This window comes from Ostrinia nubilalis, chromosome 7, assembly GCF_963855985.1.
Source record: "Ostrinia nubilalis chromosome 7, ilOstNubi1.1, whole genome shotgun sequence".
In the NCBI taxonomy this organism is placed as follows: Eukaryota; Metazoa; Arthropoda; class Insecta; order Lepidoptera; family Crambidae; genus Ostrinia; species Ostrinia nubilalis.
In genome coordinates, this window is record NC_087094.1 from 2,112,147 (window position 1) to 2,131,820 (window position 19,674).

Sequence of the window (19,674 nt, forward strand, 5' to 3'; positions counted from 1 at the left end):
ATGTTTCCCGCGAAGTTACAGAAACTTACAGGGAAACAGTCAAAGTACAGAATAATCTTCCAATCTAAATGTAGATAGAATGGTATCACAATACGCCTACTCAAATAACACGGTTGTTAAATTCATTTGTTAAAACAAGTTGTTTGTAAATGTTTATAGATCTTCGAAACTTAATAAGTAGCTAAGGTATTTTGCTCTATGACGTAGTTGAAAGTTATAAATACCTTTGGTATGGTAAGATTTGAAGATCTGAGGTGGAATTGTGTAAATCAATCGTAATCATTTGACAGTTCATAACGTACGATTATTCTGTCAAACGCTTTGTTTAACTGACTTTATAGTGATGGTCAGATGGTTGACGGTTCTGTCTTTACATTTTACTAAGCACCTATGTACGAGTAGTCTAAACTTAAATGTTGAATGTGGCATAAGAAAGATATAAAGGACTATATTTGGTGAAGATGTCGAAAACCAACTTCTGAGAATCCACGGTACTGATCAATGGATCAGCGCGGCGACCTTCATCTTTTAAGTGATCAAACGAACTTCACAAGCGAAGTTCGATCATTATTATATGAGTCGCTTCATTCGAAGATATAATTAACCAGGTAGTCCCTTTTAGGTGCTGGCAACATCGCACAACTTTTAGAGAATTCAAATATTATCTGTGTAACGACTTTTTTCCCCACCGCGGCGCCCGCGCGCTCCGATCGCTAGCTCATTCTTCAGAGAGAAGAGTTAAAACTTTCTTGATAAGGGTTATTACGTTAACAAATCTTTGTTATAAGTACATATAGTTATGGGGGGGAGGGAACTTATATCTTCGAATGAAGCGACTCATATAATAATGATCGAACTTCGCTTGTGAAGTTCGTTTGATCACTTATTATATTTCGTCGCTTCATTCTTCAGATATAATTAACCAGGTAGAATTTCAGAGTAGAAATAACAAGAAAGTTTTTAATAGTGTAACTTGTCTTTTTAATATTATTAAAGACGAAAACAAAATTACAATATTTTGAACTCAAATAATAACTAAACTTCTAGTAATCAGGTAGATAATTTATAATTAAAGAGCAAATGTAGCTTAAAATAATCTTAATTTAGGCATACGGACGTGGCAAAGCTTTCTTCTTCAAGGATTTCACGATTATAGAACCTTGCGAAAGTGTTAGAGGAGCTGGTCCAGCCAGCCGTTTTGCGAATGGTATCCATGGACACCCCGCGTGAGTGAGCGGCCGAAGTCGCGGCATGTCGCGTACTATGTCCGCTAAACACTGTCGTGTCAACTCCGCTATCTGACAGCACTTGCTTGATCCAACGACTTATCGACTGAGTTGTCGCTGCTTTGTGTGGCGCTTTAAATGTTAATAATAATCTACCCGTGCTAGCAGGTCTCTTATTTTTTGTAACAAAAATATAGTCTCTGAGAGCTGTAGCAGGGCATATGCTGATATTCTCAGCAAAGTATGGCAATTTCAGAATAGGTTGCTGACGACCCGGAGCAGAGGTTTTAATTAAATCCGTTATAAAAATTTTTGCGCCTTGTTCTGAAAAACTGATATTTTCTAACTTTATAAGTGAGAGAGTTTGCACTCGGTGTGCAGTGCAGATAGCTAGGAGAACAACTAGCTTCTTCGTTATTTTTTCTAGTGATAATTCGGCATTAGGGTGCCATCGTGAAACAAAATTCAGAACCAATTGCGGGTCCCAAGTACCGGAGTACTTAGGTGTGGCCGGTTTTAACCTGTACGCTCCCTTAAGCAACCGCTTGACATCGTCATTCGATGTAAAGCTGTTGCCTAAGAGTAACGACAACGCGGAGCGATGGCTATTTAAACTACTATAGGAACATCCATTAGAGAACTGTGTACTTAAAAAAGATAGCACTGATGTATGTGAAGGCGCAAATAAATTAATGTCTTGTTCTGAGCAATATTGCCACCAAAGCTTTAGTGTAACATTATACTGCTTCATAGTGCTGTCAGCTAGCGAAGCGAGCATTAAGGTGATTGCCTCTGGGGGGGAACCTCGCTGAGCAAAGGCTTGCCGCAGAGCTTCGCAGCCGCCAGGGTAAGGTTGGAGCTGAGCGGGTGTTGATCTCTGAAAAGAGATTGAAGTGGGTATTTTTGACAATCAAAATAAATTATGTCTGAGCAAATTAACTTCTTCAACAAAGGAAACCAAGGCTGCGAAGGCCAGTTGGGAAACACGAAAACGCCAGATGCTTGGTCATCAATCACTTTTCTCAGGCATTTTAAAATCAGAGAAAAAGGCGGGAACGCGTAGAAGTAAAAGCTTTGCCAGTTTATAGTAAAAGCATCCACAGCCATCGCATCGGGATCCGGTCTCCAAGACATAAAATTTACACATTTGGCATTGGTGCGCGAAGCGAACAAATCAATTTCAAATTCGCCAAAATGTTCTTGAATAATTTGGAAAGCTTTTTGTGACAAAGACCACTCAGTGTCCGGGTTAATAATTCTAGAATCAATGTCTGCAACATTATCTTTCGTATTTACGTAAGAAGCAAAAATCCATATGTTGCGCTCCTCGCACCATTGCCAAATTAGTCGGGATAGTTCATTTAGATGAGGGAACTGAATTCCCCCCATCCGGTTCACGTAGCTGATGGCTGTGGTGTTATCCACACGTAACAATATTGTACAGTCCTTTTCTTGGCTAAAGAAGGTTTTTAGCCCTAGCCCGGTCCACATCCCATTAGCATGTTGGTTAGTATTTGTACAAACGGCTCCCCATCCGGTTTGAGACGCGTCTGTGTAAATCTCAAATTGAAAATGAGTGTGTCTCATATGGTTGTAGGTAGAATATATATTATTACTCCACCAGTTAAGATCTCGAAGTATTTCGTCTGATAATTTTATTTTTGCGTTATAATTATTGTTGTGTTCCAATAATAAAATAAATTTTTGTCTCTCTAAAATTTTTGTGTACAGCCACCCATACTTAGCGGCTGGACACGCGGATGTTAATACTCCGATTAATTGGGCAAAATCACGGATGGTGCAATTTGGTAAGGTAGAAAACTTTTTTACTTGCTGTGCTATATTGTTACGTTTGGCATGTGGCAAACTCATTGTCATGTCCTTGGTATTAAATTCAAATCCTAAAAATTTGCAAGTAGATTGGGGTATCAAACAGCTCTTTTGGTAGTTCACAATAAAACCTAAACATTGTAACAACTTTAGGGTTTCGTTAATATTGTTAAGACACTCTGTATAAGTATCACCGATTAATAAAATGTCATCTAAGTAGATTGTTGATCTAAAACCTCGGTTTCTTAGAAAGGATATCACCTCTTTCATTACTTTTGTGAACACTCTAGGTGCTAAAGACAAACCGTACGGCATAGCAGTGAATTCGTAAGTAATGACTGAATTTAAATCAGATTCGAATTCGAATCTGAGGTATTTACGGTCCTCGCTATCGATAGGTAAAAGAAGATATGCCTCTTTTAAATCAATAGTGGCAAGGTATCCATTATCGGGAATTAATTTTGCTGCCGTACGGTAGTCTTCCATCTTAAAGTGAGGGGGTGATATGAATTTATTTAGCGGTTTTAAGTTTAATATAAATCTCTTGCCCCCGTTTGGTTTTGGAGTCAAAAAAGTTTTAGATAAAAACTGATCATTTCTCGGTTTACATGGCGTTATAGCCCCTAACGCTAACAATTTTTCAATAGCATGTTTCATGTCTCGTCTTTCGTCTATTGAAAAATTGTTACGTGGCACTACTGTTTGTCTTACATTGTCGCAAAAGGGGATGGAAAATCCATTTTTAATCCAATCGAGAACGACCGGGTTTTCTGTAATTTTTAGCCAACAATTATAAAAGTATTTTATACGACCGGCGTGTACCTGTGTTACTGCTGCGCTGGCGCACGAGGTTTGCTCTGTTGAGCGTTCTTTGTGTTGTTGGTTTGATTGTTCCGGCGCATCTGCGGTGCTGGAGGATGGCGTCGGTTCCCTCCCCGCCCCCCTCTGTTCGACTGGAAGCGAGGAGATTGCCAGTTTCCCTGGTAGGACGGACGAGCGCCAGCTTGCTGAGGATACGTCACTGGAGCTTTTTGGGTTGGTCCTTTCTTTATTTGAAGCCCTTGCTTCTCTATTGCTTTCGCAGCTTTGATGTTCTCACCCAGTTTTTCACCAAACAGAGTACTATCTCTTTCAGCGTCGTTAATCACGTTGAGACAGGTTTTGTCTAGACTTGGTGTGATTAATTTTATGCGGTTTTGTGTATACATGAAGTGCAAATCCGACAATAAACGACAACTATTACTCAGGTGCTTGATCGCCTGAACTTTGTCCCCATTCAATAGTAATAGGTCTAGTGCTCTATTACACGCTGTTATTCCCAAGCCTAGCTGCTGCTGCTGAGCCAAGAGTGAACTCTTGTCTCGGTTTCGGACCATGTCTGGAAGAGCTGCTGCGATTTCTGCATTTAGTTTTGGGGCTTGCAGGAGGCGACAATTGTCTGGTACAGCGTATTCTTTGAGCAGTTTGTCCTTGGCTTCCTTAGGAACGCCTTTCTTTAGAATTGGTAGCCATAACTTGGCTTGGCTGTCTAAGATTTTTTCGCCATATTCAGGAGAATCGGATTCCGTTTCACCCAGAGCTGAGAGCAATTCAGGATCTAACGAAGGCTCTTCTAGGTTTGGCGGGTCGGCAGAAATGTTTTCTGCTGACTTCGCTTCGGTTGGACAATCGCTTAATAGGTTCTGTACCAATTCGTCATTTGGTATCGAAATATCGTTGTCTTGAGGTTCTTGTATATTAATACATGCCTCGGACGGCGATTCTAGGTAGCCTAAAACAATATAAAACTATATTTAAAATGTGGGTAGAAATATTTTATTTTATGAAAATGTGTTTAGTTACAAGTAGTAACTATTCAACAAATATTGCATTACATCGTTGAAAATTCGCGATTCACCCCGATGTATATGCCTATATAATATAAATCTATAATATAATTGTGTAGTCATTAACTCGCAGTTAATTCCTACTGGCCGATATAAAAATATGTAGGTCACGGCGCCGTCATGGCGGGCGTGTAAAATAGTATCATTGTTGAAGACTCGCAGTCAACCCCAATGTACCTTGTATTGTATTTATTGACTCGCAGTCAATCCATACTAGTCGGTCTATTTTTGGAAATTTTCACTTTCACTTTTATTCACTTGAGAAAATGAAAGTTTTACTTACATTGATTTTCGTCTTCATCGTCAGATTCAATAATCCGACGGCGGTAAGTCTTTTTATTTTCTTGTAACTTCCTTATTTTCTTCCGATAACGCTCGATCTTTTCTTCCCTACTGCGTTTCGGCATATTGGACGGAACGTGTACTCGTTGCCTCGCACAAAAAAAGAATGAGCTAGCGATCGGAGCGCGCGGGCGCCGCGGTGGGGAAAAAAGTCGTTACACAGATAATATTTGAATTCTCTAAAAGTTGTGCGATGTTGCCAGCACCTAAAAGGGACTACCTGGTTAATTATATCTGAAGAATGAAGCGACGAAATATAATGTAGGATTTCTCTGGATAGAATATTCTTAAGAAGTTCAAGGATAAGTTTGCACAAATCTCTACAGACATTCCTCTCGGTGGAAATGTTATTTGGTTTTATTTACTTTCCAGTTTCTATAGGCGCGGATTATAGTCACCTTAATTATTTTTTTTTCTTTATTTATTTATTTATTTAGGACAACCAACAAGACAGACACAAGTACAAGCAGAGGGGTTTACATACATATTTTTCTTAGGATTAGGTGCTATCTTAATTACAGGCTGCCACGGCATGCAAAAGTGGACTTTTGACATAATTTTAACGTAAGAAATACAGTTTTGATTTTAAGCAATACAATTACAATTGGTGATTCTGGTACATTTTTTATTTTTTTTATACCACACAATTTTAAACTTATCTGGTAGATTTTGGCTAAACGGACAGAGTTATATACTTAACATACATACAAGCGGTTAAATTGTTAAAGAGCATCAGCATTTACAAGCGTTTAATAATGTTAGCGGGGTTCTGTGTACGGAACAGGACAATGCAGTCTGCCCCCCAAGGCGGTGTTAATATTAACACGACTTTACTAACAAAGGGAGATGTTTGCGAGCTCACGACGGGATAACGGGATCTCAGGCTAGCGATTTTGAGATAAACTAGATTAGTTTTACCTGTTCCTTATGGACCAGTTAAGCAACAGATGCTGGATAAGTATAAAGTTATAATATACCTGCCATGTATCATCTTAGAGCCATAAATATCAGATAGCTATTTTAGAGATATCCTATGGATAGTTATTGCTACATCTGAGTTATTGTTAAAGTGGCACTACAGAATGTAAAGGTGCACACGCACCAGACCGCACCAATCGCACTGAAAGAATTTTCCTTCCCGATTTGTTCTTACAATAAGACGTTTTTGTGGGCCATGTTTTAACTTGGAATTGATTAATGTAGATTCAAAGACTAGAGGATAATTGTTTGAGCTTTAATAAGTAGTACTACCACGCATTATTACTTCTTCATTATCGGTACACTCTTGATAGAGTGGTGTGGTTATCTGGTTTGTTGGCAAGCCTTACAATCCATTCCTCCTCTTTCTCATACATTTTCCACCATGAACGTAATGTACCTAACGTCCTTAACCTCTAATTCCCTGTTTCTTCAAACCCATCCGAGACAAACTTATCATGCAAATCAAGTAAAACCGATAGCTATCTTCAAAGCGAGTTAGTGATTGTTCAAAGTGTTCATTCGGGACCACGTGATTGCAATAACAAGCCCGGGTCACGGCTGCTGAGGTCGCCTGCTCGGTCACTCTTCAAAATAGTGCTGTTGAAGTATCGATGGTTTTTGCATCGATAAATGTGTAAATTCATTGAGCAACGTCGATAAAATGCTTAAATTTTTTGTTCATAATATGTTGTAGTACCTAACTTGTTTTGAAAAGATACGATTAAATTATGGTCGCAGTCAAATGATCACAAATGACCCCGTAACTTTTCACACAACTTAAAATAATTTGGTAACTTTCGTGAGTTGCTTGTTAGGATTTTTAAGAGATTATTGAACTCCAGCTACGATAAACTCTTGCTTCAATCAACCACTAGTACCTTCTTGATAGCACGTATCGAGGAAATAAATACAACGTAAACTTTGCATAATACACTGTTCTCTGGGTCGATGCATGATAATGGTTTCATTGTTTCTATAGAAGGTATTCTAATTGTGTTGCTATTTTTTCCATTGTTACAAAAATTGTCAAGGCTACGATTGTTTCGTAACATACGAAAGATCAATATCTCAGGCAAATGAAAACCGTGCATTGTTCCCACTAAATCTTAAATAGAATCACAAGGCATGTCGATATTTAGAGTAGGTAATCGATATTTCATCTAGATACAACACTACTTAGAACTTATTCAATTTCCCGAAATCGGGCAGCGATAACAATTTCGTGCGTGGAAATTCGGTACAAAATAATTATTTAGACTAGCTTGGAATTTCGTCGAATAACGATACTGGTTTTAGTCAAAACTAGGGCAATACAGCGTGTCACAGAAATATTTATGTAGTTGTATATTTATTACACACATAATGCCTAAAATCAGTGCTCTGTTCTTTCTGGTAACAATTTTTACACATAATTATGCTCTTTTGCTAGTTGCGTTGCATGCTTGATTCTCTAACCTACTGAAATAATCCATTCATCACCATCATCATTTCAGCCACAGGACGTCCACTGCTGAACATAGGTTTCCCCCAATGATTTCCACATCACCCGGTTGGTAGCGGCCTGCATCCAATGCCTTCCTGCTACTTTTAGGAGGTCGTCGGCCCGCTTTGTGTGTGAACCATTGTGAAGTAATCCATTAAGCAATTGTCATAATGTCAAAATAAGATTTAATGTCATTCAGATTAAGAGCTCATGCAATTCGGTTTTAGTTAATTATTAAAGTTAATATTGAATGAAACACGCACTCAACTGATTAATTTGGACGATTACGCGTATGTATTATGCAATCTTCTTGGAATATCTGATGGCGTCAAACTCTGTGGTTATGTTCGGTCCTTGTAATAAAGACATGTGGATACCATGGGATCCTAAGCTTAATATGGTGGAACCTATTATCTACAACTTACCTTGACTGTTGAGTTTAGACTTAGGGAAATTGGAAACAAGCCCTAATTGGAAGTAATCAGTCATTCCCTACAGTCTGCTGCCTTAAACCAATCTAAATATATATAACTCAAAGGTGACTGACTGCCTGACTGACTGACTGACTGACATAGTGATCTATCAACGCACAGCCCAAACCACTGGACAGATCGGGCTGAAATTTGGCATGCAGGTAGATGTTATGACGTAGGCATCCGCTAAGAAAGGATTTTACGAAACTAAGGAGGTAAAACGGGATCCACGCGTACTAAGTCGCGGGCGGCCGCTAGTACAAAATACAAATAAGGATTTCCGATTCTTTGTAACATTACCTCCTTCTCACAGGCGTACCACATCTGCCACGACGGCCGCGAGGGTCACCAGGGGGCCGCGCTGCTCTGCACCAACGGAACACTCTTCAACCAGGAGAAGTTCACCTGCGACTGGTGGTACAATGTGGACTGCTCGCAGGCTATTCACCACTATAGGTATGCAAAAGAAATTAACTTTTTTAATAGACATGTTGACTTTTTAAAACTGTCAAAACGAAACTCTCCCATAGATTTTGTATGGCACTACAAGCAAGTGACGTCACTATTTTGTCAATTCAAATAAACTACTTTTTTCAATTACAATGCGACCGAAAATCGTAATTTACAGGTAATTTAAAATTAATTAAGTTTTTAAGACCAGAATGAAGTGTCTTTTTAGAAAAGTTGTGATTTCGAATTATTGGAGAATGGTGTCAAATTGTCCATTGATCAAACAAAGAGGTTGGATCTACTACTCAAACACAGACATTACTTTTTCTATGAAACCAATATCAAATGCTCAACAAAAAAATTGACGTTTCCATACCTACTAAATGCTCGATTTTTGATGCTAATTTGCATGGCAAGGTATTTAAAAATATTTGAACATCGGTCCCTTGGGAAAAGTTGTTGCATTTGAGCAGTAGAATCAATCTTTTTTGTTTGATAAAAATCATACTCAATGGAAACAGAAGGCAAGCCCGAGTGATCACGGGTGCGCTAACAGGACACTACACTACAAACCACATGCTCTACAAAATGGGCCTAACTACGGATGACAGCTGTCGAGCATGTGGAGAACATGCGGAGTCCATGAAACACCTACTGTGCGAATGTGACGCGCTAGCTAGAACTAGAATGGGTCTCCTGGGGTCGGCTTATCCGACACCAGAAGAATATAGGTCCTTCTCACCCAAGCACTTGATCCACTATATGGATAGGATCTTTGCGGATGAGGGGGGATAAAGGTATAGGGAAGCACAAAAGATCCCAATGGGTCGACGTGCACTGCGCCCATGCGCGGCCCTAAATAAGAGATAAGATAAGATTGATAAACTATAAAAATAACATTCAGTTATGACTACTCAGCCTTTACCGCTTGGAACCTTTAGAAGCCAAACTGGAGTTGCTGTGATGGAAACTGAACTTTGGATTTGTACCGTTTATTATAATGTGAATAATAAATGATACTCTTAATAAAAGTAGGTAAATCCTTTGACCTTAGATTTTGTCTTTGACTTACTTGACTTATGGTCCTATGTCCCCTAGATGGGGCAGAGGGCGTCCACAACAGTCCTCCATCTCGTTCGGTCTTGAGCTTTTCTCGCTTGAACACTTTTGATTTTGTCTTTGAATCTAGGGTTATTCATTAATCCCAGATCTCTATAAGTGGGTCCACAGTGTACTCGTCTAAGTACGTACTGTATACTAGGTTTAGTTAAGTATTCTGTGTGATTAACTGATATGGCAGCGACTAGATTGGAGTAGCGGTCGCCCTTGCAAACGTTCTTACCAAATGCGGCGCTTACAGGACATTCCAAATTGTACATGTATGATGGTAGTAATTTATTAACGAATGAATTAACTAAGGGGTTAATTTTATGAAGCTAACCATACTTAACTTACTGACTTTTGATTAATGTAGGATTGCAACACTGAGTGAATGAGAGAGCGGTAGGAGTGAGTGAGAGGGAAGGAAAAAAGGGACATGGCGGCACGACGGTTACGGACAAAGTTGTAGCTCTGTATTAAATTCACGAAAATATACGTATCATTGAAGAAAGTGCATTTCCTTGCGAAGCCCCGTCCCTACAAATTTTGGGGGCTCGTCCGGGATAGTTATCTTCGCGGTGGACGGTGTACTTCGCGGGAAAATCCCATCTCAAAAGTACGAGCACGCGTGTTCAACGACTACGCCATTACGACGCCATTGTACCGGTGTGTGATTCAGACGGAATCAACGACGAAAACATGCCGAACTACGGTAAGGAGCGACGCAAAAGCCGGCAAGATGATTACGAAGACTGCGCTGAAGACAGCATCCCACATAACCCGACCCATATGTTGCAAATGACGGCGGAGTTGGTACCTAGATATAGCGGGAGAGATAGTACCTATCCCGTGACGCGTTGGGTCGAAGACGTCGAGAGCAACGCCGAAATATTTGGTTGGTCCCCGTTGCAGCAGCTACTGGTGGCGCGACGGTCGCTTACGGGCACTGCGCAGCTATGGCTCCGAGCTGAACGTCCATTTAAGAGCTGGGACGATTTGAAGGCCGCGATAACTAAAGAATTCCCAGATACGGTCGATGTAAAGGCCATCCACGAGCTCATGAGCGCTAGAAAGAAGCGAGTGGATGAAACATGCCTCGACTACATGTTGATTATGAAAGAGCTGGGCAAACGTGGCAAGATGCCGGATTACGTTGCCATCAAATATATAGTGGACGGAATTGTTGACATCGAGACAAACAAGATGATGCTGTACGGCGTAACCACTTACTCCGATCTGAAAGAAAAGCTGAAGATCTACGAAACCATCGTGAGTAAGATGCAAAAATCGTCAGTGCCAAGAAATGAAGCTGAGTCATCCAAGCAGCAGCAAGGGCGGCAAGGTCACCGGCGCATCAGGTGTTACGGCTGTGGCGACGTGGGTCATGCATCTGCCAACTGCCCACACAAGAATAAAGGCCTAAAATGCTTCAAGTGCAATGAATTCGGCCATGTTGGTTCGACATGTACCCAAGTCACGAAGAATCCAGCTGTCGTGAAACATCGTGAGTCGTCGGGCAACTTCGGGAAGGCAAGGCAAGGCTACCAACAGCAAAACGCAATATCGGCGAAGAAAGCGATGTTCGGAACGGTGAGCAGTGACGCGGCTAACTTCACTCCAGCGGACGACGGTGGCGCTCCGGGCGGGCGAACGGTGAACGACGAATCCAAGATGGCCTCGGTTGTCTATGGCAGCCATAATGACAGTGACAGCGACGACCTGTCAGTGAGTGAAGTTATGCAAGTGGTAAACAAACACTGTAAATCATTGAAGAAACCGATATTGACGGCTAAAATAGGTGGACACAGCGTAAAAACGTTAATAGATTCGGGAAGTGATGTGAATATCCTAGCATCGGACATTTACGACGCGATTGGTAGTCCGGAATGTGAACAAGATGACATCACACTTTCAGGAATCGGTCTAACAACCGTCCGATCGTCTGGGAAATGCCAGCTGCGTTTGTGTATCGATGGACAATACTACGATAATGTAATATTTCATGTAATAAGTAGGAATTTTGTTCCGTATGATGCGATAATCGGGCAAGAATTTCTGAATAATGTTACAGTAATGATGAATGAAGGATCTGTGAGGTTTGTCAATAAAGAGTGGACTCAGTTAGGTTGTTATGTTAGCAATACGTGTTCTGTTGATTCTGTTGTAGGTCCCATGGCAGATCATAACTTAAGACAAGAGGTGATCCAATGTGTGGAAAACTACAAGCCTCAACAAGTCAAGGAGGTGCCACTACAACTGAAGATAGTACTGAAGGACGACGTTCCTGTGGTCCAACGACCTCGCAGATTATCACTTATAGAGCAAGACATAGTGGAGCAACAGGTGTCTGAGTGGTTAGACAATGGAATCATTAGGGTGAGTTATTCTGAATATAGTAGTCCCCTGGTGCTTGTGAAGAAAAAGGACGGTTCCACCCGTGTATGTATTGATTATAGAATGTTAAATAAGAAAATTGTAAAAGATGAATTCCCTTTGCCTATCATTGAGGATCTAATTGATAAGCTGAAAGATGCTAAGGTGTACAGTGTGCTAGACCTGAAAAACGGATTCTTCCATTTGAAAATAAGTGAGGATTCGATTCCTTATACATCTTTTGTTACCCACCACGGCCAGTTTGAATTTTTGCGTGCTCCATTCGGACTATCAATATGTCCCAAATATTTCATGAGATTTATCTCAATAATATTCAGGGATCTGTTAGTAAAAGGTGAACTTATGATATTCATCGACGATCTGTTGATTCCAGCTAAAGATGAGGCCCAGGCTGTCCAACGACTTAAAAGCGTGCTTTTAATCGCAGAGGAATATGGACTAGAAATCAACTGGAAGAAAGCAAATTTGATAAGTCAAGAAATCGAATACTTGGGTCATAGAATAAAGAATGGTGAGGTTAGACCTACTCCAGAGAAAATTGATGCTGTTCTACGCTTTCCTAAGCCGACTTCAGTGAAGCAGGTACGCAGCTTTCTCGGGCTGACCTCATATTTTAGAAAGTATATTGAAAACTACGCAATGGTGGCGAAGCCACTCACAGACTTGTTACGGAAGGACTCATCTTTCAAGCTTGAAGATGAGCAGCTCATTGCTTTTGAAAATTTGAAGAAAAGACTTGGAGAAGGTCCGGTGTTGAAAATATATGATGCTAAATTACCTACAGAACTACACACTGATGCATCTTCCATTGCATATTCTGCTATACTGCTTCAGCTGCACATAGATGGATGGCATCCCGTATATTACATGAGCAAAAGAACAAGTGATGCTGAATGTAAGTACTCGAGTTATGAGTTGGAAGCATTGGCGATAATAGAAGGATTAAAGAAATTTCGTATCTATTTGTATGGAATTCATTTTAAGATTGTTACAGACTGTCAAGCATTTGAAGCGACACTGAGGAAAAGGGATTTGACACCTAAAGTGGCTCGCTGGGTTTTGTTTTTGGATCAATTTGACTATGAAGTTGAACATCGACCAGGATCGAAGATGCAGCATGCAGATGCACTCAGCCGGAATCCCTGTATGACAATTGTAACCAACAGTCTTCATGATCAGATAAGAATAGCTCAGCAGAACGACGAAGGATTAAAAGCCATATGTGAGGTATTGCATAGTAATTCTTATCTAGATTATTGGATGGATAATGGACTTCTTTACAAGGGAGAACAAAAGCTGCTGGTCATACCAAGGTGTCTAGAGAATGAGATTATTAAACAGGTGCATAGCAATGGTCATTTTTCAGTGAGAAAAATGAAGGAATTGATTATGAAGGATTATTACATAAAAGACCTGGAAAAGAAATTACAAAACTTTGCTGTTTCATGTATACCATGTATACTTGCAACCAGAAAAGCGGGTAAGCAAGAAGGTTACTTAAATCCAATAGAAAAGGAAGGCATACCGCTACATACACTCCATGTAGACCATGTGGGACCCTTGACAGAGACGCGGAAGCTGTATAACTACATACTGACCGTTGTGGATGCATTTACCAAATTCACATGGTTGTTCCCGACTAAAAGCACCACCAGCAAAGAGACCATAGATAAGCTAAAGGTACATCAACAACACTTTGGAAATCCAGTCAGAATAATTAGTGACCGTGGAACTGCCTTCACAAGTGGTGATTTTCAAGATTTTTGCCGGGAAGAGGATATTCAACACATCACCATAACCACAGGGGTACCTAGAGGAAACGGTCAGGTTGAAAGACTGCACCGAACTATCTTGTCAGTGTTGAGGAAGCTGTGTGTTGAGAATCCATCAATGTGGTACAGACATGTGAATCGGGTGCAGAGAGCCTTGAATAGCACCTATCAAAGAAGTATAAACACTTCTCCGTTTCAGCTCATGATCGGCACTCAAATGAGATCGAGAGAAGACTTAAAAGTCCTAGAAGTATTGAGACAGGAAGAGTTAGACGAATATAACAAGGACAGAGAAGAATTAAGAATTAGGGCAAAAGAACAAATTCTCAAGGTTGAGGAAGAAAATAAGAAAACGTTTAATAGAAATAGAAAGCCTAGTTCTGAGTATCAGGTTGGAGATCTCGTGGCTATTAAAAGGACACAATTTGGAGCAGGACTGAAGCTAAAGCCGAAGTTTTTAGGTCCCTACCGTGTAACCAAATCGAAACGAAAAGACCGCTATGATGTAGAAAAGGTAGACATCAACGCTGAGGGGCCCAACAGAACGTCTAGTTCAGCCGACCAGATGAAAAAGTGGCCAATGCCACTTGAGGATTGAAGAATAAGGTAAGCAAGTGGATGGATGAAAGGTTTATGTGAATGAAACACTGTCATCATTACTGTATCATTGTTGTTACTTTATTGTTTTGCCCTTAAAAGTACCTATAACATTTTAAGTGATACTTATGTCAATTGTAAACAACCTGTACAATGTAATACTTTACCTTTACTGTTGAAATATGTAGTATTTGTCGTGTTACTAATCTTTTTGTAATAATAATAATTTACAACACAAAATAATCTGATTGTAACTGCTTCTTTCTTGAAAATGTTGGTCATTTTAGGACTGGGTTGGTCTGTATAACTGTAACTAGAAATATTTTATTGGTACCTTATACATAATAAAATTACCAAATTATGTAAGTTCAGTTTAATATTTATCTTAGTTTTGGAAATGTTTTGATATGTCTTTATTAAATTAATAATAGTGCTTTGCATATTGGGCCGTGATCCACTGTAAGCATAAGATTAACTATTTGCTCTAATTGTACAAATTAGATATACATAAGCATGTTAAAAGTCGTGAATTATGAATGCAATTAGGTAATGAAAGTGATGATTGAATGTGGGTTGTGGTTGATTGCGTGGTACGAAAGGTTCTATGTTTCTTGTATGGATGTCTGAGGCCAGACATTGTATCAGGATGGCCGAATGTAGGATTGCAACACTGAGTGAATGAGAGAGCGGTAGGAGTGAGTGAGAGGGAAGGAAAAAAGGGACATGGCGGCACGACGGTTACGGACAAAGTTGTAGCTCTGTATTAAATTCACGAAAATATACGTATCATTGAAGAAAGTGCATTTCCTTGCGAAGCCCCGTCCCTACATTAATATAAGCAAAAGACAAAGTTTGTCAAAAAGGTCCCCGACTGGGCATCAGTCGAAACAGTGTACCTACATATGACACGAATATTTTTTTGGTATAATGATTTTTAGTAGTTTCATGCTCTAGCTAGAGCATTGGTTCCCAAACTTATTTGAGACGCGCCCCCTTTCGACCGTACAAAAAATTCCGCACCCCCCTCCTCCAGTCGAGATTATTTATTGGTCGTATCGAGCAGTCTGGAATGCATTCTCTCAGCGGTCGCAGGTTTTTTATACTTAAGTACACAGATGGCCCGCGATCCCATTTAAAGGTCTTTGCGCCCCCCACCTTGGGAACCAATGCTCTAGAGTGAAAGTTTAATGGTTTTTTATGTATTTTAATGCTTTTAAGACCTTCATGTCTCTATCTAGTACACAATTGAAACACGTGGTATTTGTATGATTGCAGATTGAACGCTGATCCGCTAAAGAACCCATACGTGCCTAAGCCCAAGCAAGAAGAAAACGTGCCTTACTACGGGCACCACCACGCCTAAGGCTTTCAAATTAATAATTGTGTCTGATAAGTTAATTTACCAACAAATAAACAGCCCTGTAATTAAGAAAACCATTTTTGTAAAAGAAATTAAAGTTTCTAATGTTTAAGGCTGGGTTATACTATCTTTCTTTAACTATAACAAACGTCAAGTCTGTCAAACTACATACAAAAACACTGGTTAAAGTTATAATTACGGTTGAAGTTAAAGTGGTGCAACTCAGCCTGAATGAAAAATCTATAGTGAAGTGAAAATTGTATCATGATAGTTTATTACATTTAATTTTCTGAGTTTCGTTTAATATGTTATGGCAAAAGCTTTAAAACTAATACGATATTTGAGAAATTTAATGTGTTTCAAACTAGACTACTGGGTTTGGTAAAATAACTTATTAGATGTAATTTACAAAATAGTTGTAGTGTGTTCAGAGTTACCACAATTTGAAGCTTCGGTGTTCTTAAATTGATTTAATATTTATTGGTTAATTAATTAGTATTTATATCTGAAAATTTCCAGAAATTTATGTAAAGCGGCTACATACGTAAGTAGTATGGGTCCAAGCTTGACGAAATGTATAAGAAAATTTATGACAATTTGGAGATATTGAGGGAAGTTCACTAACGCTATCAGAGAGTCGAAGTCAAAATACGACCGACCAACAAAAACGTTTCTTTTGTTTGGAATTTTGTTTGTTTTTTTTCATGTTAAACAAAAATGTTAGTACTCAAATTTTTTATTGAAAAAAGTTATTTGGCAATTTCTTAGGATCCTTTAAATTACTTAATACATTTTATACATCATTTTCATAAAGCTTATTCACTTTTATTATTTGTTACAGATAGCAAGTATGCATAAATATTATATGGTTTTATTATACTTATTTATCAACTTTTGTCCAATGGAGCCATAGTTTCCATAGTATACTTTAGAGTCTAAAGTTTAGACAATATTCTAAAACTTATCTTCACAAAGAAGGTACTCAAAGATGAAGGGTAGGTAAGAAAAAGTGTAATATAGTAACTTTAGAAATAAAGTTTATTTCATTAATTAATTTGACTTTTATTTCAATCGTAGAACTGAAGACTGTTTGTCTGTGTTTGTTTAACAGATTTGTATAGTCAGCAAAATAATAAAACTGGAAATAAATAAACTTCTTTAATTCAAAATAAATAATTAAAGAATTCGCACTATGGAATAATGTTGTAAATGACTTTAGGTATACACATTTTTAAAGTGCAAAAAATATTGCAAAAACCTCAAAAATAAAAAAGATAACTATAGTTCTTGCGCTTAACCACAAGCTTAACTCAGTCAGCGCCTGAACTATGACATAATAATACGTGACAGAGCATACAAATCTGAAACAATCTGAAGTGTCACTGACGTTTGACGTATCAAAATCACCCTCCCGTGACGCTCCCATACCTCAAAGTGAGTTAAAAGCGCTACTAGAACAGAAACAAAGTATATCCAGCATAGCGTTATGCGCCCCTATTAGTGTACAGTTAACACGCCTCTACATCTCAAGCATTTCATTCCGTGTCAGCAAAATTACTGCCAGTTTTAAAAATTTCAAAATGCAATTTGCACGTCACAAAAATTTTGCAGTAAAATTTTTAGCGTAAACACTGTTTTTGCTGACCGTACACTTACTTCGGCCAGCGTCCCTTCGGGTGTTGTTTGAATAAACGACACGCCGCGTCACCCCGGCTTCCCCTTAACTTGAAATAATGTACTGCGACTGCCACGCCAAAGTAAAATCAACTATGTCATTACTAGTGTAGAGTCGAAAACGGGTTGGGGTTTCTGCAGGTTTTGCGGACAAGATGTTGGCATTTGAAGTCTTCGTTTTGTTGTTGCAACTTCACCCTTCATTTTCGTAATATGCCCCGAATATTGTTACGTATTTTCGTTGCGTGATTTTGCTAAGTTCACAGTTGAAGTGCCATACAAACACGGTACAGTACAATATATTTTTACCGTTTTCTCTCTATATTTATTGTTATTATATACTAAGATACTTTTTGAGATCTAGCATTTTTGTAACGAAAACATTTTGTTTGGTTTGGAAGTGTTCTTCGTTGGATGGGAAAAACAATGTGTTTTTACAGAAAGGGGAAGCGGATAATGTGGGTCATTTGATGGTGAGCGATAATCGCAAACCAGTAGCTACTGGTTTATTGCATACTTTGATATCCGTACACTTTTCATAAGAGGCTCTATAATGCTGTTAATTTAATTAGTTAATGTTAACCCCAAGTTTCGTTAGACGAATATAAATTAATAACATACGAGTACAATATCATACAAACTGAGCGTGTAAAGCCCGAGAAAATGAAAATAAAAAGTAGAGATACATTTTTTTACTATCAAGCTGCGATTGGGTTAAGTAAAATATTGTAACAGCAAATATTTTTTACGTCGAGTGTACGTGCCCCTTTTAAAAACAGTTCACTAGATTGTTTTAACAACCCCGTGTTTGTCTGTGGTCCGTCAATCTGGATGAAAAATGTTTGTTCAGTACTCCACGGTTTGCTAGCATTTTCTAAATAAAACTAACCTTTTGCGAATCAATTCGAGATCGGTGAGTTGGTGTACAAAAAAATAACATCGCAATTTGTATGGCATTGTCCGTTTGCGGGTCGTCACAGCTCTCGGGAAAGTTTGGCTTAAATAATCCAAGAAGAAATTTTATTCTGAGAATAAATATCATATTTCTGAAAACTGTAGCGCTGGCAAAGCTGTAATTTGCTGTCTCTATAATTTTTTTGGAGTATACATGTCTCTAAATTGAAACAAATGTTGACAATGTTTGTCGAGAGCTTTGCAAAGAAGTTCCTGAAAAATGTTAGTAAATTGGAAAAGCAACTCTGAATGCTCCAGGTAAAAAATAGCACAGCTCTTACTGAAAATTTTACCATACGTCGAAACATGGAGCCAAAAATTTTACGCAACTCCACAAAGTAAATAAACAAACTGTTTGTTCCTAGCATAACAATGCACATTCACATTCGCCGGGTTTTTCCATTAAGTTCGCTTGTTCCGAACATTTACACTAGCGGCGAATGCTCGCGAGTAGTAAAAAAAAATCACTTTCAACAACTGCAAGTTATCTCGTATAGGGACTATTCCCACCTCTCGTTCCCACCACTGCAACTCCTGTGTAGCCAGGATCTACAGCTTGACCGCCACAAAAAACCCAACCAATGAAGGTCAAGTTTGTCCCGGGGGAAAGTTAAACTGTCATTGGACCCGCAACGAAATTAATCAGAAGAACATAGGAGGAGTTCGAAATTAAGGTTCGACTTCCCTCCATTGCAAAGCGGATGACAGGTGACAAACAAAGGTTTAAAACATTTAATTTATTGTCCGTGGTGCATAATCTTTTTCTTAAAGGTTTTAAACCTTTGTTTGTCACCTGTCATCCGCTTTGCAATGGAGGGAAGTTATCTCGTATGTCGTGTTTCTACTTCCAAGAGTAAGGAATATAAATTATTCCTCTAAATTAGTTAAAATTGAACTAATGACAGTTTATTTTCATTGCCATCATCGTTTTAATCTAAATAACGTCTACTGATGGACAAAAGAAATACATTCTGGAAATCCTTAGGAGAGGCCTTTCACAATGTTTGGTTGCTCTCAATCAGACGCTTCACGCAATTAGCTGCTTCTCGCGACCTTCAGTAGATCGTAACGCCACAGAGTGGGCTGCTGACAAACCTAACAATGTCAGAATTTCAATATACCTACCAGCAATAATAAATAATGTTAACAGC

At 39.0% G+C, this 19,674-nt stretch overlaps 2 protein-coding genes across 2 annotated transcripts in view; one reads left to right on the plus strand and one right to left on the minus strand.

Moving 5' to 3' along the window:
* The window catches only part of LOC135073539 (uncharacterized), a 35,620-nt gene extending 19,475 nt beyond the window's left edge, over positions 1 to 16,145 (plus strand). Inside the window, exons 4-5 of the mRNA XM_063967717.1 lie at positions 8,535 to 8,677; positions 15,811 to 16,145. Coding sequence (XP_063823787.1) covers positions 8,535 to 8,677; positions 15,811 to 15,898 — 231 coding nt within the window. The 3' untranslated portion in view covers positions 15,899 to 16,145. The remainder of the gene's footprint in view (positions 1 to 8,534; positions 8,678 to 15,810) is intronic.
* Positions 1,043 to 5,375, minus strand: LOC135073538 (uncharacterized). The gene is made up of 3 exons (XM_063967716.1): positions 5,226 to 5,375; positions 3,879 to 4,827; positions 1,043 to 2,103 (listed from the first exon to the last, which is right to left on the minus strand). Exons 1-2 carry the CDS (start codon positions 5,347 to 5,349, stop codon positions 3,884 to 3,886), a joined length of 1,068 nt encoding a protein of 355 aa, XP_063823786.1. The 5' UTR covers positions 5,350 to 5,375; the 3' UTR covers positions 1,043 to 2,103; positions 3,879 to 3,883.
* Positions 16,146 to 19,674: the final 3,529 nt, after the last annotated feature.

Bases quoted from the DNA above. Each gene is read 5' to 3' on its own strand.
- LOC135073538 (XM_063967716.1), bottom strand. From the start codon at position 5,349: ATGCCGAAACGCAGTAGGGAAGAAAAGATCGAGCGTTATCGGAAGAAA. The intron at 4,828-5,225 runs GTAAGTAAAACT...ATATTGTTTTAG, and splicing joins CGATGAAGACGAAAATCAAT to GCTACCTAGAATCGCCGTCC.